General features: G+C 37.4%; 1 protein-coding gene across 13 annotated transcripts in view; it reads left to right on the top strand.

Moving 5' to 3' along the window:
* The window catches only part of UTRN (utrophin), a 511,459-nt gene that overhangs the window by 356,925 nt on the left and 128,357 nt on the right, over nt 1-26,177 (top strand). For all 13 annotated transcript variants that reach the window (XM_053222143.1, XM_053222139.1, XM_053222141.1 and 10 more), the window contains 2 exons: nt 1,444-1,616; nt 14,690-14,846. In XM_053222143.1, coding sequence (XP_053078118.1) covers nt 1,444-1,616; nt 14,690-14,846 — 330 coding nt within the window. The remainder of the gene's footprint in view (nt 1-1,443; nt 1,617-14,689; nt 14,847-26,177) is intronic.

Genomic DNA, 26,177 nt, shown 5'->3' with positions numbered 1-26,177 from the left:
CACTAGAGTTAGGTACAACTAGCTTGCTTTCATTTTATTCAGGAAGAAAAGATGATTGCCAAATGAATACAGATAATTGTGTTGACAGCTTTATAGTGGAGAGTATTAAAAATTGATAAAGACCTGTGTATTTATTTTTTAATGTTTATTTATTTATTCTGAGAGAATGCATGCACGTGTGAGTGGGGGAGGGGCAGGGGGCGTGGGGAGAGACAATCTCAAGCAGGTTCTGTGCTATCAGTACAGAGCCTGTTGTGGGGCTCGATCCCACAAACTGTGAGATCATGACCTGGGCTGAAATCAAGAGTTGGACGCTTAACTGACTGTACCACCCAGGTGATCTTACACTGTGTATTTTAAATTTTAAATTTATTATATTTATCTAATTACCAAAAGAAACCCTGTTTTTGTAAAAAAAAAAAAAAAAAAAAAAAAGGAAACTCAGAAGTGTAAAGAAAAAACCAAAATCACATTTAAGTTTCTTGTACAGAGATTATACTATTTTGCTGTTTCTTACAGTTTTTTGATGTATGTGTGTGCAATGATGTACAAAAACATATGCTAATTTAAACACCTACTTTTAAAATTAAATTAACATCATAATATATAGTTTTGTATCCTGTATTTTTAAACTTAATATTATATACCATTAATGTATTATGATAGCCTCCACTGTTTTACTTTAAAAATAATTAGCGTAGTAAATGTGTTTATACATAAATCTTCCTAGGATAGGTAATTTCAACAATTTTAAGGCTTTTTATTACAGATTGTGAAAATGCTTTTTCAAAGTCTGAACCAGTTTTTATTACTAATTTATAATCATTCTTATTTACTTTATACTGAAACTTAGAAAAATAATTTTCTGTTTAACAGAAATACTATTTTGCCATTTTTATTTCTTAATGGGAATAAACGTTTTAATGAAAATATTCATTTAAAATTTTAGAAATAAACTATTAAGTTGGAAGGACAAACTATTAAGTTTGTCTAAATGAGAGAAAAATAGGTAAAATTATGTAATATCTATGTAAAACATCATATTTTGAGGGCATTTTTGCCTGTGTATAAAGGGGAAAGAGAATCTGGGTATTAGGTAGCGTTCAGTGATTTGGTGATAATAATTATATAAAATTTCAAAAATTTCTTATGAATCTGAAATACCAACATCTAACAAACTGGTACATGAAATTTAGATTATAATACATTGTGTTTTTAAGAACTGGGGAGATCAATATATTGAAGATTTAAAGGCTGTTGTTTTCAGTGCAAGAATTGTGGAAACACTTGAATTTGTTATTATCATTTAAAGTGAATTTAACTTTTGCTTAAAAATAACTCATCTGCTGAATGTAAAAAAATAAAGTTCTGTATAGCAACCCTAAGGTACTGTTGACGCTAATACCTAACATTTGCATTATCTCTTTGCTCTTTTCTCTTTAGGACATCCAGGCAGAAATTGATGCACATAATGACATATTTAAAAGCATTGATGGAAACAGGCAGAAGATGGTAAAAGCTTTGGGAAATTCTGAAGAGGCTACAATGCTTCAACATCGACTAGATGATATGAACCAAAGATGGAATGACTTGAAAGCAAAATCTGCCAGCATCAGGTCAGAATAGTCAATATCAAAATAAAAAATGATGGGGGAGGGAGATTTTTATGATTTTAGTCTATCAGAGAATGAACAGGAAGCCCTACCACCATGCTATTTTCTCAGAAGTAGTTTAAGATCTAAATGCAGGGGCACCTGGCTGGCTCAGTCGATAGAACACAAGACTCTTGATCTCGGGGTTGTAAGTTTGAGCCCCACGTTGGGTATAGAGATTACTGAAAAATAAAATCTTGGAAAAAAATAGAAAAAAAGATATAAATGCAAAAAGTTTTGTTTTTTTTTTTTTAAGTTACAGTTTTAGCTGCATTTATATCCAGGGCCCTCTGCCAACTGTTCTTCACTATTCACAAATTTGCACATCATATTTTAAATTTAATTATACTAATAGGAATAATGTTACCAATACTTGCTTGTTATTGAGTGTTTACCTTGACCAAGTACTATGTTAGCATCTTCATAAACATTGTTTAGTACTCAAAATATCCCAGTAGGTGAATAGTAAAATTCTTTCTTACATGAAGAAACAGAGGCTTAATGAATATATGGAACTTGAGAAGTTTTTGAGCTAACAAGTTCCAAGCCAGGATTTTTTTTTTAACATGAAATGTATTGTCAAATTGGTTTCCATACAACACCCAGTGCTCATCCCAACAGGTGCTCTCCTCCATGCCCATCACCCACTTTCCCCTCCCTCCCACCCTCCATCAACCCTCAGTTTATTCTCAGTTTTTAAGAGTCTCTTATGGTTTGCCTCCCTCCCTCTTCCCTCTCTAACTTTTTATTTTCCCCTTCCCCCCACTCATGGTCTTCTGTTAAGTTTCTCAGGATCCACATAAGAGTGAAAACATATGGTATCTGTCTTTCTCTGTATGACTTATTTCACTTAGCATCACACTCTCCAGTTCCATCCACGTTGCTACAAAAGGCCGTATTTCATTCTTTCTCATTGCCAAGTAGTATTCCATTGTATATATAAACCACAACTTCTTTATCCATTCATCAGTTGATCCAAGCTAGGATTTGAATACAGATCTTTATGACTCTTGGCCATGAATGTTTTGCTTCATTATGCTAGTTGTATGTCCAATTAGAAAATGTATTTATAGAAATTAAATATAGCTCATGGACACTGAAGTAGAAAACTGATGATTCGTGTCTGCCTTTGTAGAGAGTAAAATAAGGATGAATCTGAAGACTAGGATGCCGACAAGGAAAGGACCCTGAGAAAATATGTAGTGTGGCAATTATTAATGCTGTTGGGAGTCTGGAATTATATTTAATGGATGGTGAACAGTACCCAACTGGATATGAGATTAGAGGAAACTGACTGAGAACATGCTACTGAGCAAAGATCCAAAGAGGAATTTTGGTAGAAAGACCTAGATTTTGCATTTGGGTCAGTTTCTTTTAAGGTTCAGAAACTGTATGATGTTTTGAAAAATGTACATCCTTAAACAAAATGATCTTAAGTTTGACTCTCTGATTTTGCAATTTACTTACTGATCTTAGACAAGTTGCTCCATTTCTCTTATCTTTAGTTTTCTCATTTACAAAATCAAAATATAAATATTTAATCCACATGATTGCTCTGAAGATTGAATGGGATATTCTGATAGTTCCTTAACCTAGGTAAAGCCCGTCTAATGTAGCATCTAGTTGATTTTTACTTATGTAAAGGGGCTCAGTGGCTCTGCTTCATCTGGTTTCTGATTTCATAGAACAAGTTCACAGAGAGTAGAAATCTTTAGTGATGATTTGTTGTGAATAAGCTTTAAAAAAATTTTTTTTTCTAAAGAGATATCCTGAAAGGTTGTTACTCTTCTGGGTCTCATAGAGGAAGATTCACACTTCTTTTTATTCTTACGGAAGGGGGTAGTTTAGCATGACCATGGCAGCCTGTGTGTAAAGGTCCTCTTGGAGATTATGTCAGCATCTACCAACTACTTTTTTTCAATAAGAGAGGAAAATTTGGGAATATTGTATAGTGACAGAATATACTTAAGTTTATTTAAGATTGAGTTTTCTACTGTCCAGATTCCATTGGGTTGCAACTTTATGTTCCCTGTAAATAAAAATTTTTAAAAATGATTCAAAATGTTAACTCTCATGGAAAACATTCACTGAGGTTCTAGCAAAACCAGCATCTAGTCTAACAAGTGAAAAGCCACAGGGCTGGTCCTGGTGAAGACTGTCCACGTGGTGCTGGAATTTTGAGAATTTGGAGAATGGGTTCCTTAGGAAGGAACATTTAAGGGACACCTGGGTGGTTCAGTTGGCTAAGCATCTGACTCTTGGTTTTGGCTTAGGTCATGATCTCATGGTCTGTGAGTTTAAACCCTGTGTTGGGCTGTGTGCAAACAGTACTGAGCCTACTTGGGATTCTCTCTCTCTTCCCCTCTCTTTCTGCCCCTCCTCCCTTCTAAATAAATAAATAAGTAAGTAAATAAATAACTTACTTACTTACTTACTTAAAAATTTAAAAAAACACAGGAATTTAATGAAGGCCTACATCATAAACAGATCATTCCAAATGGAAAGCTACAGACAAAAAAATTCTTTGGCCTTTGATAGATGCTATTCCTAAGCCTATCAAATCACATTTTTTTCTAACTGGGAAAGAAAGAGCTCTTAAACTACTGTTGGAATATTAAATAAATCTAATAAATAATGTTATTTTTAGAAGATGGGAGAGTAAGCTTTTGCCAGTGGACTTCTGCATCAAGATAGATCATATATTCCAGTAAAGTGTGTTATTAATATAATAATGAATTAAAATAACTTTTAGCCACATTATCCACCTCTGGGGATTCAGGTCTTTTCTTTTCAAGTATTTAATAAGAATAAGCTTCTGTGTTTAAGGCGTTGCAAATCACAAATAAGATATGAGTCCTAAGGGACTTCAGGTCTGTCCAGGTTAAGGTGGGTTCAGTGAAGTGAACTTTTACTTCAGAGGCTTCATAAAAGAGGCAGTTATTAAACTGAGCCTTGAAAGGTGTATAGTTATTCCCTGGATGGAAGGAGTCAATCCTGGAGAAGGACATGTAAGTGGGAGACTTGACATAACACTGTTTTCATGGAGCAGTTAAGACGTTCAGTCTGGCTAAGACTAGAATTTGCTGTTGGTGTGGAGGGGAAAGACTGTGGCCAGAAGAAAACAGATGGAGAGAGAAGTGAGACACACACGTGAAACAGCTGTGTGCACCGTGCTCATTCCTCTGGTAGTGGAATTTGAAAACCTTTAGGTGACATGATTAGATGTGAGGTTTGGAAAGATCCCTCCCACATGTCTGTGGAGGATGCTTTATTAGATTAGTGTAGTTCTGAAGACAAGGAGAGCCGCTAACAGACCTGTTCAGTATCCAGGACAGGGAAGGGAGACTGAATAGGTACTCGGTTCATGTTGTTGAAGGACTAGTGAGACATCCAGAAACAAATCACCATTGGATGGCCCTCTCTTCAAAAGAGAGCCATAAGCAAAATAAAGAAATGGTGAGATGGGGAGCATCCAGACAGGGGAGGCATATAAGCATTGTGAGCAGGCAAGAGGGTGAAAAGTTAGGAGACGGCACAGCAAAGAATCCCAGAAAACCATTAAATATAAGAGATAGGTGAAGGAAAGGAAAGCCAGCAAAGGATCCTGAGAAGTGGGTGGCCTTGAGCAGAGGAGAATCAGGAGTGTTGTCAAGAGCCAAGGGAGGAGGGGTTTTGAAGGGAAGGGCATGGTTAGTGGTGCTGACAGCTGAGGGAGTGGAGGGAGATCAGGGCTGCAGAGGCAGGTGGAATGAGAGGAGCTTTGGTGACTCTTTGCTGGGACAGAGTTTCCATTGAGGTGAAAGTCGATGTCAAGAGGACAAAGGGTCAGGATGGGAAGTGGAGAAGTAGAAACAGAACTAGTCTGCACAGTCTCATTTTCTCAATCAGCTCTGCTGTGAAGGCAAGGGGGAGAGAGACTACACTGCTATAACTATGTTATTACACATAACAGCTTTGTAAGTATATAATAACTGAAGGACTCTATCTACACCTATATTCACTAGTCTGTGCTTTCATATGGACCAGATATGCTTCACTAAAGAAGTAAATGATACATTCTTCATTTTTAACTTTGAAAAATAGGCAAAAGAAATTATATTCACATTCATTATTACTTGGGTATTTACAAAAGATGTATATTTCTTCATATAAGTATATATAAATCTGTAACTATATGTGGTGATGAATGTCAACTGGACGTACTGTGGTAATCATTTGGCAATATCTACCTTTATTGAATCATTGTGTCGTGCACCTGAAAGGAATATAGTATTATATGTTAATTATATCTTAATTAAAAGAAAGATAAAACAGTTTCTTAAAAAAGATAGAAGTTTATTATACTCAGTAGTAGACCTTCATACAGGAAGCACACGTCGGAGAGAAATGGAGCAGGATAGCGTTTAGTCATGTTAGACCATGGAGCTACCCTGTCTCGATTCAGTCACTGGCTTTGCCACTTAGCAGCTGTGCCACTGTGGGCAGGTTACTTAGCCAATATGTGTTTCCTCGTGTGTCAGATCGGGATAATAAGAGTACTTTCCTTATAGGCTCATCATGAATATATCATTTAATTAGCCTAAGTAAAGTGCCTAAAACAGAACACAGTAAGCACTCAGTAATGGTTAACTATTATTATTATTTTTTTATGGATTATCATTCTGTGTGGTACTAATTAGTTCAAAAACATAGAAATTCTCCCTACTTTATTTTTTTTCTCAGTCATTAATATTGGGAATTTCTGAGAAGGTCCCCAACAAATGGTATACGTCTGTCCTGGCTGGATTCTGAACAAATAAGAAACAAAAATATGTCCAAGAGAGAACAACAGTGTTGTTAATTGCTGATACAGAGGCCAGGTTGGACGGGGTGGCCTTAGAGAGAGGGCTCAGTGGAGGTAGCCTGTTAGCTGAACCCCAGAATGAGACAGCGTTACCAGCGGTCACCAGACAAGGTGGCTGCCCAAGGGAGAAACCCTACGCGGAAGAGTGGGGAGGAGCTCAGTCTGCAGTCCTGTTCTCAAGAGGCAAGGGTGGGCAGAGCTCAGCATCCAGTTGTTCCCCAGATTGGTGAATCAGGTTCCTCACTGCACCTGTACAGGGACTGAGAGAGTCAAGAGTCAGAGAAGAGGTCACGAGTGTGCTCAATGAGAAAGTGCCTTCCCGTGGGGCTGGGTGGGAAAGTGTTCTCCTTAACAAATATGGAGAGGTGACCTATATCCCAGCCACCTGCCTCTTTCAAGTCCTTATTGAAGGTGATACCTGTGGGTCACACTGTGAATTTCTGCTCCTTTATTCTTCCCTCCTGTTCCTTTCAATCACAGCCTACCCTTACACTGGCTTCTCTTGTGAACAAATTCTGTTGTATTTTTAATATTTCTATAAACTCTTCTACCACTTTTCCATATACTTCAAGGTTGGCTTTCCCCTCAATTGCCCACTTCACTTAAAACTCTCTTTGATAGAGGGTAATTTTCCCATTTTCCTCACCTGGCAGCTGGTGGGAATATTCTGAATCTTTAATAACTGCTGGAGACACCAAACAACCAGAATGCCAGCCGGAAACTTCCAGTATGGCACGTGCAGACACACAGGCTGAACAGGAGCCCTGACACCCAGGGATAAGAAAGAAGTTGACACCACCTTGTTATGTTTTAGGCATTGCCACTCCATCTCAACAGCTTCTCCTCAGAAGTGAATACATCTATTATTCTACCCTCTTCCATCTTATTCCTGCTTCCTCCGGAACTGTAAGACACTCCTCTACTTTCCTCATTGATTTGAGCATCTGACTTCCCTTTTATTCTTCATCTCTTTCTCAGCTATCATCCTGGGGGTCAATACCCATATTGATGATATTTTTTCTATTTTGACTTCCAAGTTTCTTCTTACTTTGTCTATAAAAGCCTTTGTCCCTATTTCTAAGTCTCACAGACCTGGCCATACCTGGGACTCAGTTGATGTCCTGTGTTATCTTGGCATCCCTGAGATGATTGATCTGCAGGAGACCAAGGACAGACCATTCTCCAGAGCACACATTTTATTTTACTATATTCCACCTGGCCATGTACAACAGAATGCCACTGGTCTTGCCATGTTAATTAAAGAGCCCTCTGTTGTATCAAATGGGAATCATTTGCAACATCATTGGTAAATCAGCTGTCCTTCTAATTAAAATTAGGGCCCTAGTGAGGAGGATATCTTTCATCAGCTTATTATATACCAGGACCATCTATAGATTTTTACCTAACTTTGTATTTTTATCTTGTTTATGTAATTCATCTACTGTATTCCAACCAGATTGGTTAAAAATGCATATCCTTTAATAATTTCCAGTTGTGAAACCCTTAGCTTTTTTCTGTGTTCTTTCAAAACTGCCTTCCTTTCTCGTGATCTTTAGTTGCTTAAACCCTTCTTCTTTTCAGACTCCATCAACCCCTTCTACTCCGCTTGGATTCCATCATAAGCCATTTCAATAATATCAGGTGTTTCTTCTTCCCCCTGAATTTCTTGTTTTCTCCTTTTAAATCTCTGACACTCTGATGACCACACTGTCTCTATCCCCCGTTCTTGATTCTGGGTTTCCTAGTGTTGTACAAGAAAGTAAAAAATGACATTTCTTCTACTATAATTTGACTCTGTCTTCTTACAATTGGCATTGTGATTCTGAATGATTTTCTGTCATATTTACCACCATCCCTATTTTGTAAAGATTTTGGTTCCTTGTTAGCTCCACAAACCTCTCCCTCTGCATGTGACCTTCTTTCATTCTTTTCTAAGAATGAGGCCATCTGATATATGTCCCTTCTGTGCATTCAGTATCTCAGATTGTGCCTTAATTGTGCTAAAGTTGATGTTGTCATGGCAGGGAACATTTACTCTAATTTATCATCATTTTTAGAAAGAGAATGTCTGCCCAAGATTATAACAGCTAATATTTATTGAATATTCATGTGCTAGGCCTATCCTAAGTGCTTTACAGGCATTACCTCCTTTGACTATGGTGTGGTCATCGGAACTATGTAATAATATGTGGCTCACTACCTTGGGTTAATACTATTTTGCAGTCTTTTTGATAACTTTGAGTAGACTTTTTTTTGAGAGAGAGAGAGAGAGAGAGTGAGTGAGCACGGATGTGCGTGCATGTTGGGGAGGGGCAGAGAGAGATGGAGAGAGAATCCTAAGCAGGCTGCACCCCCAGCGTGGAGCCTGAGGTAGGACTCAATCTCACGACCCTGAGATCATGATCTGAGCTGAAATCAAGGGTCGGATGCTTAACAAACTGAGCCACCCAGACACCTCTTGATTATACTTTTAAATACTGAAGTCCAGTGTACAAAATATTTTTTACAATCTAAAAACAACACATACAAATATATATTTCACTTAGATTGATAGAAGAGACAATAGCTAATGATTTGAAACTTCAGCTAAAAGATAGACTGTTAGGAAATTTGACAATATTTTTCACTCCCGGGGAAAATGTGAATTGGAAATAAATTCAGTAATATGAATGACATGGCTTAAGTTTTTATGTTAAATTTATTTAATTTGGGATTATGTTAATTAAATATCCACTTATCAGCTTAATGATGTTAAATATAGATTCTTATTAACATATGGTTTCAAAGGCCAGTGAAATTGTCAAATCTAATGAAAACAGAGTTCAAAGATAAAATTCTATCTTTCCTTTCTTTTATGAGCCTCTTAAAAATTCAGGGCACCCTTTTAAGAGCCCTTAGAGAAGATTAACCTTTAACATCATGATTACATCTAATGTTATCACATTTTACAATGTCACTGACACCACTTTTAGCCTTAGCCAATTGATTTTACTAACTATATTGTAAAACTACTAAAATTTCCTTTTCTTAAGTTAAATAGAGGAAGATTCTGTTCCTCTCTTCTTTCTTTTTTCCCCTCTGGTTCAACACTTTCTGATAGAACTTTCTGTGAAGGTAGAAGTATTCTGTATCTGTACTATTCAGTGTGGTAGCCACTAGCCACATGTGGGCGTATTGAGTGCTTGAATGTGGCTAGTGCAACAGATACTGTGAATTTCAAATTTTATTTATTTTAATTAACGTCAGTTTAAATGGAAGTAGCTACGTATTGTTGGTATGTATTGGAAGCACAGCTTTGGTGTTCTTTTCAGCACAGACTGAATTCCTTTCTTTCCTAGTTGTCTTAACTGCCTTTCTGGGAACAAGAATAACTCCTTTTTAATGTAACTGGTTATTCTTGCACTAGTAAAGGTATTTTCATTCATTATAACTCGATTTATAATCTATGGGTTTCACTGTAGATGAAAAATAAATTTCATTTGTTGTAAACATGCCAAATTGAACATTTAATTCTGTGTATTCCTTGCACAATAGGAGACAGTATGTATTTGCTCATATTAATTTGGGGCATTGTATTCTTTGGTGGACCTACTTTGCAAATGTGTCTTCACTTGCCTATAAATACGTCCGAACAGTTTCTGCCCTCTTAAATGCTGCCCATAATGAAAGCAATGCAGTGGAAAGAGTTTAGATTTTAGTTTGGATCCCAAACTCTCTCCTTGGGTTTCCAAGCAAGTTTCTTCCCTGAGCTGTGGTTCCTTCAGAGAGCTGTTAGGTTTCTTGTATCAGAGTATATTTGGTTTACCTGCCTTCCTTCCAACTTGACCCCAGGACTTATTTCTGAAAAAGGGCAGTGCCTGATTCCAGAGTGAGTGCTCCATGGATGTTTGTAGTGAATAAGTGGAAAGCTGTATTTTATTTTTATAAATGCCACTGCTTACTAACTCCCACTGTTTGCTCTCTTTTTCATATCTCTACATTGGGAGAAGGAATAAAAACTTCTTTAAAGAAATATTGGAAAGTAAAGGCTTTTGTGATTTAAAATAGATATTAATTCACGTTTCTTCCATAATTCCTTTTCTACCATATTTGAATAATGAGGTACCATTTTAATGGCTCCTTACCTTCTAAGAAGTTTTTTGCATTATATATTTTTAAAAACAGCTGGTGACTTAAAAACATTGATAGAGTTGTAAAATAAATGATTCAATCTAAAAGGAGCTAACTTATGTAAAGCATGTTCTATATACAGGTTGCTAATCCATTCAATGAAAGTATATCTTGTTTTGATCATGTGAGGTACCCAAAGAATGAACTGAAGCAGGTGAAAATTAGGATAACAAGTCAGTTATCCAGAATGTGAGTACTCACAGATATGTGCTAGGTAAAGAAATGGTTTGGGGTGCCTGCATGGCTCAGTCAGTTAAGTGTCCAGCTCTTGATCTCAGCTCAGGTCTTGATCTCAGGGTCATGAGCTCAAGCCCTGCATTGGGCTCCATGCTGGGCATGGAGCCTACTTAGAAAAAGAAAAAGAAAAAGAAAAAGAAAAAGAAAAAGAAATGTTTTACGGTTATGAATATATGATTGATGACTGGTCATCTATAGTTGTGGGGAAAGGGGAAGCTTTAAAATTTTTAGAGTTAAAATGAGAAAGGACAAGTATACCAAAAACAAATTTAAGGTTTCTACTTGCAAAACATTCAATCCAGTGCCCAAGAAAAGGCTTTCATCTTGAAAGATGAAAGAATTAAATTGGAACTAGAACACTGAAGGCTACTACGGAAGCATGCATTTATTTGGGCATATGGTAGTAATCCACTGAACACATAGTTATAATCTATTGGAGAATAACCAGAACAGATTTTCCAGGCAAGGTTTCTGCCAAATCAGCTTGCTTTTTATGATGGAAGAAGGAAGATGCAGAGAAATACGTACACCAATGTATTCTCATCTATTTCAAAGTCACTTCAGTATCTCTCTTTAAAAAACATTGCCTTCATCTTTATGAAGAGTCCTTCAGGTGCTAGATGCAATAGATTTCAATGATCAATTTCATTATTTTGTGGGGTCAAAAGAGTTAATTGCATTGGAAAAAAATCATTTGCATGCTCTTCAATACAATGTGTGTATGTAACTGGATTTCAAAGGAATGTAATGTCGATTTAGTTATTGATTAAAGAGTTAAACTACAGACATTGAAGAAGCAGGATCAAATTATCTAAAATAAGAGGTCAGGCTATGTGCTTAAGTGTTTTGCACACAGAGACACTGAAACACATCTTGATTGACTAAAGGCCTCTGATTTCTAGCTGTCATTTTTTTTTTTTTTTGCATTTAAAAATACTAGACAGAAATTGCAACACCTCAGTCAAATATATTTATGGCAAAATGATCTGTAAGTGGCAGAGTTTTCAGTTAATATGATTGAAGTTATTTAATTCTGCTCTGTGACAAGTAAAATTACTGTTTATCAGGGATAGGTAATTACATATTTGGCCTAAAATTAATCAGTATGAACACAGGAGAGCTGGCACTCAAGCAGAATCAGGATCTCATTAAAGCAAAATTTTGTAAAGTGAGGTCAATCATGCCACCTGTAGAATGAATAGAAGAGATTATAAATGCAAGAGAATAACATGAACCTTTTAATCATACAGTTCTCAAAGAATTATAAAATACCTCAAACTTTCTGTCATTTACAAATCATTTTTTTATTATTTCATACCTAGCTCTTTTGAATAAGATATAGAATTTTAAGGTTTGAATAGTTTGCTTTATATTATTAGCTAGCTGACAATGGAACTATAAATAGATGGCAGGACAGTTGGCCTTTTGTATGTGACTGAGTGTTGGTTCATGGTATTTTAGAGATCTATGGAACTCCATTTTTTTTCTTTTAGCCAAGAATATTGGCAGATAGAGCATGGCCATTATTTTATGAACAAGAGATGAACTAGAGATCAGATAGTTGTTCTTCTGAAAACATTATGAACTTTTAAACAAAGACTTAGGATGTTGTTGAATATTCACCACTGGGGTACCACCTAATGTGACCAATGGGGAAATACTTGTTTAAATTAACTATAGAAGAGTTATCAGCTTTGGGACAGAAGCTCTAGTAAATCAGATGTCCAGAAAGGAAATTACTGATAGAGCTGAGGGACAGTAGAGGCCATATTTGATTGGTTGGTCTCATATCACTCAGGGAAGGAGCAGTTTTGTGGAAGTGGGGATCATAATGCTAATGTCAAGGTGACAGCTAAATGAGAGGATATGAGACCTGATCAGCAGAAGTTTCTTGCACCTGAAGTTGCCCCAAGTGGGTGACCTTTGTTGCATAACAAGGCTGAGGTCTATTTCCATCAGCCCTCACCTCTCAGCCTGAAAGGTCAAGGTAATTCCATTTCACACAATTGAACACTTACGTCCACATTCACTATCCGCCCACTGGTGTGGTGCAGGGCTGAGTCCCTGGAGTTGTTTCTGACTGATCCCTCTTTTCAAGTCCAACGCATGAAGTATAGGATTGAGGCTGAGTAAGTGGGCTTTCTTCAAGGCCCCAAATTTGTGCTTTTATTTGTATTTTTATTCTCAAGGGCTTTTACTTTTTTTTTTTTCATTTTGCATTCATTTTTATTTTTTTTCAATATATGAAATTTATCGTCAAATTGGTTTCCATACAACACCCAGTGCTCATCCCAAAGTGTGCCCTCCTCAATACCCATCACCCACCCTCCCCTCCCTCCCACCCCCATCAACCCTCAGTTTGTTCTCAGTTTTTAAGAGTCTCTTATGCTTTGGCTCTCTGCCACTCTAACCTCTTTTTTTTTTTCCCCCTTCCCCTCCCCCATGAGTTTCTGTTAAGTTTCTCAGGATCCATATAAGAGTGAAAACATATGGTATCTGTCTTTCTCTGTATGACTTATTTCACTTAGCATCACACTCTCCAGTTCCATCCACGTTGCTACAAAAGGCCGTATTTCATTCTTTCTCATTGCCAAGTAGTATTCCATTGTATATATAAACCACAAGTTCTTTATCCATTCATCAGTGGATGGACATTTAGGCTCTTTCCATAATTTGGCTACTGTTGAGAGTGCTGCTGTAAACATTGGGGTACAAGTGCCCCTATGCATCAGCACTCCTGTATCCCTTGGGTAAATTCCTAGCAGTGCTACTGCTGGGTCATAGGGTAGGTCTATTTTTAATTTTCTGAGGAACCTCCACACTGTTTTCCAGAGTGGCTGCACCAATTTGCATTCCCACCTCAAGGGCTTTTACTTTTATTGGAATCTGAATCACACAAAAACGTATCTCAGACACATGGTTTCCTGATTATAAGTTCATAATTTAAGAATCTGAAGGTCCTTTTCTGTCCTAAACCCCGAAATTGTTATTGAAACAAAGACCTCACCTTTAAACCAGGGGACACAGTACTACAGTCAACAATTTCTGCCCGATTGTTTTCTGTTCACAATAGACATTTGTCACTGGACACCAGTCAGCCTTGAGCCAAATAGTGTTCTATGCAAGCAATGACTGGTTGTTTTCCAGCTTTTGGAGGTAAATGCTGGTGATGTTCTACTTTCAGTAATTTATTTGGTTTTAAGGAATGTTAAGGCTTTAATAATTTCCTTTCCTAAAAAATTAACTAGCTCTTTTAGAAAGAAAAAATAATATGGGCCTGTTGTACATACTCAATTAGTACCTAAATATATAAAAATTACGTGTTTACTGTGTTCTCAGATGTAAGCTCATCTAGTATGTATCTTTCTAAACATTTTATATGCATATAGTTGCTCTCTTTTCCTCTCAATCACTTTCTTCACATAGATGGATGAAAGGAGAAGAATATTGTAGTTCAGTGTGCATGTATACTATACATAAGCTACTGAAACTTGCTTTCATAATTTTATATCATGGAAATTCTTCTTGAAAACCTCATATTTATGCCTTTGTGGTGTGTAGTTATCCGTTTACAATTTTGATAGGTATTACCAACATATCTGCATATTCTAGCTTCTTCAAAATAACTTGTTTAGGGTTTTTTTGGTTTTTTTTTTTACTAAGAGTCAGCCTTTTTATTGGACGTGAACATTAGTTCGTCATTCAAGATTATTAGTCTAAGGGAAGATGTATGATTTTTTAAATGCAATTCCAACTTCTAAATGTGGTCAGTACTGTCTCTTAACAGGGCCCACTTGGAGGCCAGTGCTGAGAAATGGAACAGGTTGCTGACATCTTTAGAAGAATTGATCAAATGGCTGAATATTAAAGACGAAGAGCTTCAAAAGCAAATGCCGATTGGAGGGGATGTTCCAGCCTTACAGCTCCAGTATGATCACTGTAAAGTAAGTTGACCGTATATGGTGGGGACCTTTTTTGATACATTTTGATTTTGGCAAAGTAGACACTCAAAATTCTATATAAATATCTGGGTTGAAACAATTACCACTGAATTTCACTCCCACACCCCATTTCTAATTGTCAGTATTTAGGCATTTAATTTAAGTTGCATGCATCTTCTGAGAAGCAGATATGCTGAGGTGTTATCACCTGACACATTAATTCTTAGATCCTTGTATTATTTAAATTCTTTGCCTTATTAACTTTCCTTTTATTTATTTAATATTGCTTCATGCCCACTTTCTCATATATTACACATTAGCTTGCTTTGTTACATATACATATTTTTTTCTCCTTACATGCAATGCAAGTTCTCATTCTAAATCTGTACATTTTAATGTGGTGTTAGAATTCTGTTCCCACTGGAAAAATGACGACTAACACATGCATCTTCTAAAGGAAGAAAGGAAGATGCCATCTATGTAGTAAGTTTGCTTCAAAATGATAAGACCTTGAAGTTTATTTTACTTTGAACCCTTGTGACTAGGTTATTCAAATTTCCATTTGGGTAAATTTTCTTTTTCTACTTGAAAAGAGACTATGATAGAGAAATAGTTCTAAGAAAAAAGAAGACGTTGTTGGAATATAACATGTAAAATAACAACAACAACCAACAATGATAGATTTTAAATCAGTGATTTAGGAAAATCCCATTCTCTTTTTTTCAGCTTTCCCTTCTATTACTTATTCATATACTTTTTTGTGGATTTAAGTGATGAAAAAATAATACAAAGCTGTTCTAATGGAAGTGCTCTGTTAAGGAATAGAATCTGCGTGTGACCATGTTCTGCTAGTTTTGATTAAAACCTAATTCTTGAGGCATGAAATGATTTTCCTCTTCTGGCCTTAGCCAGTAAAGTGCACATCATTGTTTCCAGTAAATGCTGGCTGTGTTCTTTCCAAACCCTTCTCCCAGCAGAGTTGCCCTGTTTTAGGTTATGTTTCACCTAAGAGTCTTAGAGTTGCTGTGCATGAACCCTTTAGGCCTGGGCATTTAGATAATAAAGATGATCCTGATAACTGATGCTGATGATAATACTGGTTCATTCATTTGGCAGGTATTTACTGAGTGCCTAATGTGCACCAGGCACTATTCTAGGCATTGGAGAGTCAAATGAACAAAGCAAAGTTCTTGCCTGATTCCATGTAGTAAGCGATAAACACTAGATACGCAATAAATACATAATATATCCCATAGTAATAAGTGCCATGAAAAGAGTAAAGCAATGTCAAGGAGAGAAAGAAGGATGGGAGAGTATCGGCAGCAGAGATGCTGTTTTTGTGGAGATCAGGAACGTGGCATGAGTAAGGTGGTTTTTGAGAAAACAACTGACGTAAACATGAGGCAGTAAGTGATGCTACTCCGTGGGGGAAGAAATCATAGGCAAAAGGGGACAAAAAGACACTGGCCACAGAGGTTGCAGTTTCTGGCCATATTCGAGGAATAGCATGGATACCAGTGTTGTTCAAACAGTCAGCCAAATAGAAAAGAAGGAGATGAGGTTGGGGTAGGAGTGGGAAAAAGGGGCTCAAATCACAGAGGTCCTTGAAAGTCCTTTGTAAGGGCTTTAGCTTTTACTCCAAGTGAGGTGGAAGGTATGGAAGGTTTTGGTAATTATACTGCTGTGATCTGACTTACATTATATAATATTTACAGGTGAAATTAGGAAGAATAAAATATAGAGGAGTTGAAGAACATATTTCAGTAATCCAAGTGGGGGATCGTGATGACTTGGAAAAAGGTGTAAAGGTGGAGATAGTGAGAAGTAACTGGTTTCTGAATATATTTAGGAAGAACCAAAAGGATGTGCCAACGAGTGCATATGTGGAATACAGGAGAAAGAGAAGGGTTTATAGTGGCAGGAATCAAAGGTTTTTGGACAAAGCAAATGGGACAGCTGGAGGGGGGAATGTGGGGCCAGGTAGTGGTTTTACACAGATGGGGACTAATTCAACATATTTCTATGCTGATGGGAATGATCTTGTAGAGTGGGAAAAGTCAATAATGCAGGAGAGAGATTACTGGGTAGGGGATGGGATGGGATCCAGTGTACAAGTGTTAACAGTTGGTCTTGGGAGGGCAAAGAATTCGTCCCTTGTAACAAGAAGGTAAGTTGGTAGATTTGCGTGTGGGAACATTTAGATGTCCTCTTTTGATTGCCTCTGTTTTCTCAACAAATAAGAAGCAAGGTCGTCAACTGAACATGAGAAGAAGGAAGACAATGTGGAGGTTTGGGGAAAGAGGAGGTAGAAAATGTAGTCTAGAAGTGGGTGAGTTAAACTAGGAATGTAAAACAAGACCACGAGCATTACGAAAGGCCTGCTTGAGGCCAGTGCTCATGAATTTAAAGTGAGAACAGTCACTGTGAATGTTGTTCCTTACCCATGTGGAGTTGTCTCACCAAAGGCGAGGAGTCAGTTGGAGAGTTGAATTGACCCAAGCACATGTGATAGAGGAAGAGAGGGGCAAGGGGGTTACAGAAATACAGGGGAGCTATAGTAATGATCGCATGTGGAAGTAAGGCTGGATAAAGGAAGATATGAGGATATTAGAGATGAGGGATAGTAAAGTGGTGTTAGAAGTCAATGAATTGGACATGGCAGAGGAGCTAAGGATTAATCCAAATGGGGGAACTGGGAAGGGGCACAAACTGTAAAGAAAACAGATTGTGATCAGAGAAAGGATGCTAGAAATCAAGTTTGTGGTGGCGTGTATTTATTGTTAAATGACAATCTCCGGTGTCCTTTTGTGAGAGTGAGTTGCACAGGCAGGGTGGAGAACAAGGTCCTTGGGGAAAAGTGGATAAGAAGCTGAGAGGCTGGGGTAGCTGCAGGATCATCTACAGGCACAGTAAAATGATCATCACCAGGAGAAAGAGCCTGATTTGTTCAAAATGTTGATTATGAGAAGGAATAGTGATAGCAGTATGGTTAGGGATTAGTATAGGTTGGAAAAATGATGGCTTCACAGTCCTTTTATCTTTTGAGTCTTAAAACTGTGCAAAATACCTTTGGTTGGGGATGGGAAGAGGAATAGTTTAAGTTGGATATAGTTTAGCCTTGGTTTCTAAATTTCTTAGTGCCTGCTACCAGACTTTTCTCTGGTTACTATTACGTCTTTATCACAATTGCCATCACTTAGCATGTTGTGCATAATCCAGACTACTGTTGAGAGGCGTAGGTCTTATCAGTAAGTAGGTCTTATCAGGAGTTTCCATTTAATAGTCTATACTTCTTTAACTTTGAGTTTTATACTAGAAAGTTTATATGAATATGGTACTGATTGAGTTTCTGAGTGTAGGGCTGGGTTGTTTCTCACCTCATTGTTTACCCTCACTTGAAATAATCCTTTGTGGAGTTTCATGTTGATTGTAGATTCTAGAATATGATACTTTATTGTGATCTGTCATAGTCTGCCTTCCAGTTTATCAATGATGGAAAACTACAGGCTTTCTTAATATCATGTATTAATAAATGTTTTGACACAAGCATCATGCATAACTCTGAGAACTAAGCAGGCTGTTATGCCAGAAATAAACTATAGAAGAGATTTCAGAGATTTGTGGAGGTGTGATTTAGTTTGCAAGGGCCACATAACAAAACACCATAGACTGAGTAACTTAAACAAGAAAAATTAATCTTCTCACAGTTCTGGGGGCTAGAAGTTTGAGGTCAGGGTGTGGGGTTGGCCTCTTCTGAGGCTTCTCTCCTTGGCTTGTGGATGTCTCTTCCCTGTGTCTTCACCTGGCTTTCTCTTGGTGAGTATCTGTATCTTTTAAAACTGCTCAAAATACCTTCCTTTTATAAGAACGCCAGTCATGTTGGGTCGGGGCCCCACCCTAATGACCTCATTTTAACTTAACTACATCTTTTTTTTTTTTTTTTTTGATATTTATTTATTTTTTTTTTTGAGAGAGACAGAGCATGAACAGGGGAGAAGCAGATAGGGAGACACAAAATCAAAAGCAGGCTTCAGGCTCCGAGCTGTCAGCACAGAGCCCTATGCGGGGCTCAAACTCAGAAACCGTGAGATCATGGCCCGAGCCAAAGTCGGACACCCAACTGACTGAGCCACTCAGGTGCCCCTACTTAATTACATCTTTAAGGACCTTATTTCCAATCACAGTCACATTCTCTCAAAAGTAACCTTCTTTCCCAGCTGTCAAGTATAATGTTTCTAAACACTATAAATTATTACAGTGAGGGCAAATCACTATGCATTGATACAATTAGGTCAATATTTAAAGACGTGACACCTACCTGTAATTATTTACCTTTCTTACTAAACTTTGCCAGCCATAATCATTGAATAGTCTAATTGTAGTTGAACCTCAACCTTGCCAATGTTCTAACTTAAATATAATTCTCTGTGATCTTAAAATTAAAATCCCTTTGGTTGTACATATGGTTACTCTGTTTCAGGTCAGCTTTTTCTTTCCTGTGTCCTTGGAGATGTCTTTGACCCCTGCCTTCAGGTTCTGTTTATCAGGAACAATCTTTATTTAGAATTAGAATGATCAATTATTAAAACTGTAAGAGGCCCAAGAAATAATTTAGTCTAGCCCCCTCACTGATAGTGGAAGAAAATGAGACCCATGGTGTATTTTAATGAAATCTGACTTTTCACCCCTCCCTTCCTTTCTCACTCCCAACAAATTCCTATCACTTACCCCCATGTCTGGCAATTTCTAGGACACCAGAGAAACATGGATGCAGAAAACAGGCACAGTCCCTGTCTGTGTGGAGCTTACAGTCAGGGGAGAGCCTACGCCTGCCCTGCTTAACCTTATAGTCTCTGTTTCTTCCCTGTGTTATGAGAAATCATTTCCAACAAGGATTGTGATTGAGCTGTGGACTGTGCATTGCTGTCCCAAATCTCTGATTGTCTGTCTAACTATCCATTTCTCTAACCCCCAGCTTTGGTCCCTGGCTGATAATTCAAGCATGTTATTAGTTCTTGTATACTCTTATTTCTGATCTTTTCTCTTTATAAGGGATTCTAGAACGCTTTTCAATTATAACATTATGATGTAGATTCAAACAGAACAAAATAATCTCTATACTATTTTTTTCACAGGTATGTTTAGCATTAAATTTAGATGCCTTTCCCTTTAGTTTTGTCTGTTATTATAAACTGTAGTTTTTTCTAATTTCTTGCTATTTTTTGTTTTTAGTTGTCCTAATACAGTTTAAAAACTCTTTTTAATTTTGAATAACTCTTGCTTTATAGATTAAAAATACATAGTTGGAATCAAACAAAATCAACCCTTAAATGGCTTGATACTAATAGTAGGCAAGTTATTTTGTTCCTTAAAATTTCCCCATAGAAAGAGGGGGACCTTGTATTTGATTTCTAACCTAACTCTTCCTTGCAGATAGCTAGCTGTCTAAATTACCTTATTTTGAACAACATAGTATTATGTCAAACTAATGTGACCTAATCTCTCAATACTAAATTAGAATGTCTAGAGATTACCAGATGGAATTTTTTAAAGGGGGACAAAGAAATTTAACACTGATTTGTTTACTCTTCCAGGAAGTATGACCTCATAAATGCAAGCCGTGAATTTCACTGTATACAAGTCTTTTAAAGATCAATTTTAAAAGTGATACCATATATCTTTCTGTTGTGGATAAGACAAATACACTTTACAAGATGCATTAAAAACCACCTGTGCTGATATTACACAAATCAGCACTTAAGTATTACATTAAAATTTCCAGTGACATTATATACAAAGTAAAAAACAAAGCTATGTCTCAATGCCTTAGGTGGACGTGGGGTTACTGTATGTTAGAAAACCACTAAGTGACTTAAAAGCTGCTTCAAGGGATATCAAATGCTGATGTCAAAGAGTTATGTGAACAATTTGAATAAAATAATTCTAAGTAGACATCCGACTAACCTCTGTCCTCAGCACTTTGTATTCAAGTTCATTGAAAATATTCTTTCCTCTTCCTTTTTGGATAGTGGTGTATTACCCTCTCTTATAAGGTACCTTATGTTGGGCCCTTCTTTTTTTTTTTAAGTTTATTTATTTATTTTGTGAGAGACCAGGAGAGCATGAGTGGGGAAGGGGCAGGGAGAGGGGGAGAGAGAATCTCAAGCAGGCTGTACGCGGTCAGTGCTCAGAGACTTTATGGTTGGCCTTTCTATACAAAGTTAGTTAGTGAACTAGCACATGGGATTAGGTAGACATGGTTTCAATTCTCACCTCCTCCACTCACTAGCTCTGTGATCTAGGCTCTGGAGTCGATTGTCCAACCTCCTCAGTCCTGTTTCTGACCATGAGTATATATAGGTCACTTAGCACAATACATTTAGTAAGTGCTCAATAAGCAATGGCTGTTTGAGTTCTTTAAACTAGGACTTATATTTTCTAGTGTGTTTCTTATTTTAGTTGTTCTGTGTCCACATTTTTTATTTTTCCTAAGATTCATGATGCTTGGGCAACTGTAAATTTTGATGTCATAACTATATTTTTTTTAGCCTATTGGTGGCTTCAGAGATAACTTAGACTACTGAGGGAATAGGATAAAGTCATTGAGACATTTTTGAGAATTACACAGGATATAAGTCTAGAGGCTAGAAGATGATTTATTTGTTCTTTTTACATTTTGTTTTAAATCTTTATTTATTTTTGAGAGAGAGAGAGACACAGAGACAGAGTGTGGGCAGGGGAGGGGCAGAGAGGGAGGGAGACACAGAATCCGAAGCAGGCTCCAGGCTCTGAGCTGTCAGCACAGAGCCCAACATGGGGCTCGAACCCATGGACTGTGAGACCATGATGTGAGCCAAAGTTGGACGCTCAACTGTCTGAGCCACCCAGGTGCCCCTTGTTTTTTGTTCTTAATAAAAGAAAACAGCTTATCATGGAAAGGCCAAGCTCATAAGACACATCTGTATGCACTGCTTTAGTTAACTTATCAAAGATTTATAGGCAAATGATAAATGTATAACCATGAATCTAATTACCTTTCAAAGCAATATTTGAATGCTACCATAACTTATAAGTAAAGAAATAAAATCAATATACATTATCTTACATTTGCATTTGTATCACCTTATCCTGGATCCAGTCTGCTTTCACAGATAACCGTGGTTAGAGACTCTCAGATTTATGCATGCAGTCACTTGGATACTTAGAGGTTGGTTTATTGGAACTCACTCTCAAAGTCTTCTGGTTCCTACCTGTATTTCTATACTCTAGTCCTTTATATGTGCATCAGTGATTTAATGACACTTTTTCATAACCATTCTTTGATAACGGCATTGCTAATCACTTCATCTATCCACCCACCCACCCACACGATTCACTGACTGCTTTATGTGTTGAAAACAATGTTAAATGTACAAAGGGCAATAAGGCACAGCCTCTGCACTTCAGTGACACATTTGAATAATTTTCATTCTGAAAAGCTCCATGCTTGTGGCTGTATCCAGATGGAATATTATATATTTAAATGCTGAAGGGATGGCTCTGAGACTTTTAGTTAGAATAGTACTATAAGGTCATGCTTCAGATCACTTCATCTGCTTAAACACCTAGCAATTATAAATAAAATGTAAAAAAAAAAGCAAGGAAAATCAAACATGCAAAGTTGGACTCCAGAATATGGCAGGCATTCCATAGATGAGAAACAAAGCAGAAAAGCAAAGTAGTCAGTAGGGTTGGGTTGATGCTGCTGGGGAAAGGTACCAGTCCTGGATGTTGAGTGAGCAGAAAGCCCCGTTAACAGTCTCTGCTTAAAATCTCTCTCTGACACCTTGAAACGAATGACTCACAGATTGGCATGCTTTCTTCTGTCAAACAAATGTCCCAAGAACTGATATTATAAAACATCAGTGTATTTTGGACCCTTAATTAAATGCTTATACTTTCTTGGATGTTTCAATGAGTGACTCAGACAGAGCATTGATAGGTTTCAGCAACAGTGATGATAAATAACTTTGTTCAGTGCTTTCACAATATATGCACAGAGGCAAACTCCTTAAGTAATAAGAATAATAAAAAAGAATATGTCAAGGGCTCTGAGGGTAAAGCATGTGGTACAGGTACAGTCAGTAGTTGCTGATAGCTCTTCCCATAACTGCTGGGAGCTTGTCTTGATAGTTTTGATCATTTTTGTCTTGTTTAAAACTGTCTGGAGTGTATGAGCTGTTTTAATTAAATAAAACTCTACTGGGGCACCTGGGTGTCTTAAGCATCTGACTCTTGATTTCAGCTCAGATCATGTTCTCGCAGTTTGGAATATGGAGCCCTGCATCAGGCTCTATGATGACAGCGTGGAGCCTGCTTGGGATTCTCTCTCTCTCAAACTCTCTCCCCCTCTCTCTGCCCTTCCTCTTCTTGCTTTCTATCTCAAAATAAAATAAATAAACATTAAAAAAAACCCTATGATACCTGTTATTTACCATCTAATACTGCCCAGCAGAAATAGTCCCCCATTACTATCTAGGATTAACTTGTAAAATTAGAGTCACCTTCCAGTCTTTATAAGTATCAGCTGTAAACCCCACAGAGTCGTATTATTTTTTCTTATGTGGGTATATATTTAATATCCTCAAATATCAAAATAAATTACTACTTTAAAACAAAGTGTTTTTAATGACTTTTAGAATAAATGCATATAGTTGAATTTTCCCACCTAATGACCTAAGTTTTTCATATCATTTTTAAAGTTCTGTAGAAATTGAGGTCGCTCATATGTGGCTTCATTTTCAAGAATGCGAGATTATCATTCAGTCAAGTTACTCAGAAAGCACCTTCAGTGCACATAGCATTCATTTGTAATGTTACAGGTTTATTTCAGTCACATACTTTAACATTGGATAAAATTGCCAGTGCCGTTTTTGCTGTTCACTTTGCACTTCATCTTCTGAACAATGTAAATTCTAAGTTATGTAAAGCCTGTGGTCAGAGCCGTAACACCCTTTTTCTGATAGAATGCATGTTTGATTTTATAAAAGGAAATCACTAAAAATAATTGAAAGTGTACGATTCCGATATAATTTTAGTGAGTTTGTTCCCTCGGGGCCCCTCTGTCCTTTACTTAACTCAATTTAAAATTCCTATATTCAATCCTTATTGTATAAGAGTCAGGACATTTGGGGTTTTTTTTTTAATGTTTGTTTGTTTTTGAGAGACAGAGTGGGAGCAGGGGAGGGGTAGAGAGAGAGGGAGACACAGGATCTAAAGCAGGCTCCAGGCTCTGAGCTGTCAGCACAGAACCCAACGCAGGGGTTGAACTCATGAACTGTGAGATCATGATCTGAAGTCTGACGCTTAACTGAGCCACCCAGGTGCCCCTAGGATATTTGGGTCTTAAACTCACTTGTCAAAATACATTTGCAAACTTACTTATTAAAGTAACAAATTCAAACGGTGTCTTTTTTTTAAATTTAAAAAAAAAATTTTTTTTTTCAACGTTTATTTTTTTGGGGACAGAGAGAGACAGAGCATGAACGGGGGAGGGGCAGAGAGAGAGGGAGACACAGAATCGGAAACAGGCTCCAGGCTCTGAGCCATCAGCCCAGAGCCTGACGCGGGGCTCGAACTCACGTACCGCGAGATTGTGACCTGGCTGAAGTCGGACGCTTAACCGACTGCGCCACCCAGGCGCCCCTTAAATTTTTTTTTTAATTTTAACGTTCATTTATTTTTGAGACAGAGAGAGACAGAGCATGAGCAGGGGAGGGGCAGAGAGAGAGGGAGATACAAAATCTGAAACAGGCTCCAGGCTCTGAGCTGTCAGCACAGAGCCCGACGCGGGGCTCGAACTCACAGACTGCGAGATCATGACCTGAGCTGGAGTCAGACGCTCAACTGACTGAGCCACCCAGGCGCCCCACGAACAGTATCTTTCAATCAGCAACATGCCACCATTAAATTTAGGCTGTGTGTGTGTAGGGTTATTCTCTCTATATGGTAATCTGACACTCTAACTTCAAATCTGTAATTTCAAGGCCTCGCTGTGTGATGAAGTTACCTAATGTGGGAGATTGACCTTTTTCTAAAATTGATTAATTTCCAAGTTCCCCTCCAGCCATTGGCACCTATGTTGACTTCCTCCTTATTAAATGCATAGCCCACTAAGAACTGTTAGTAAACCTATTACTTGTATTCATTCCTGGAAGCAGCCATTCTCAAAGTGAGGCTATACCTACCTGCCACACTCCATTTAGTTGTCTGCAGTTGATTTATCTCCTAAGCCTCATAGGTATCGTTGGAACTTGACCCCAAAAGGCCATAGAATATCCAAGTTTAGAGGGAGAGGCAAGGCATCTTAATAGCTATCACTGGCGATGAAATTAAGAGTGGACAACAAATGGAGCAGGAAATAGAGGTATGTAAAACCAAGCAATTATATACAGTCCACCCCCTTAATAGAACAGCCCATTTCTAATGAACCACCTCTGGATATATTTACCCTGGTATCATTTATCTAATACTTTATTTGTTAAACAAACTTCTGTGTTGCAGTTGATATATGCCATGTACTTTGCTAGGTACTGGGCATCTATCACTTCATAAGACTAATTTTGCCGTCACAGATCTCACCATCTACAAGCAGAGACTTGAAAACAAGTAACTATAATGGATAGCAAAGGCATAGTAATGTGAGCATGAACACATGGCCAGGGAGGCACAGATGAATAATGATTGTCTGTACTTGGGAAGATTGGGTAAGGCTTCACAGAGCAAGTAGCTTTTGAGCTAAAAAGAGATCTTTGGAGTAAAAATTCACTGAAGACTGTTACCAAAACTCCTGGAGGGAAAATCCTCCAAATGAGTCATGGCATGACCTGGAATGTGCAATAAAGCAAGAGGTGTTGCTTACCGGCCTTTTCAGTTATATTTAGAATAAAGCTGAAAGAGAAAAATAGTACAAGTTTAGCACCTTATATGGTACCTGGTAAAGTAGATATTGCATATATTAGCTGAATAAAGGAATACATTTACATGTGCATGTATTTTGAAAAGTGTAGGAAGGAATACTCTTTTACTACGGTGAGAAAGTGAAGCATTCCTATCTTAGTTTTAGCACTTATACTTAGTATTCTGACTCAGGCATCATTTTTTATGTCAATGGGGTGGAACCAAAATGAATTTATATATTAAATGTTCATTTAGGGACGTTAACCAAAACTTTTAAAGCACTGTGAAGGAGATTTGTTTTTTTTATTTTGTCTGCATACTAATGAAAAGTAAGCCTGTTTTCTTTCCCTTTTCTCATGTAGTTTTATTAGTGCTATCAAATTTAATGACTCTTCT

Source organism: Acinonyx jubatus, chromosome B2, assembly GCF_027475565.1.
Source record: "Acinonyx jubatus isolate Ajub_Pintada_27869175 chromosome B2, VMU_Ajub_asm_v1.0, whole genome shotgun sequence".
Taxonomy (NCBI): domain Eukaryota; kingdom Metazoa; phylum Chordata; class Mammalia; order Carnivora; family Felidae; genus Acinonyx; species Acinonyx jubatus.
This window is presented reverse-complemented; position numbering and strand designations above follow the sequence as displayed.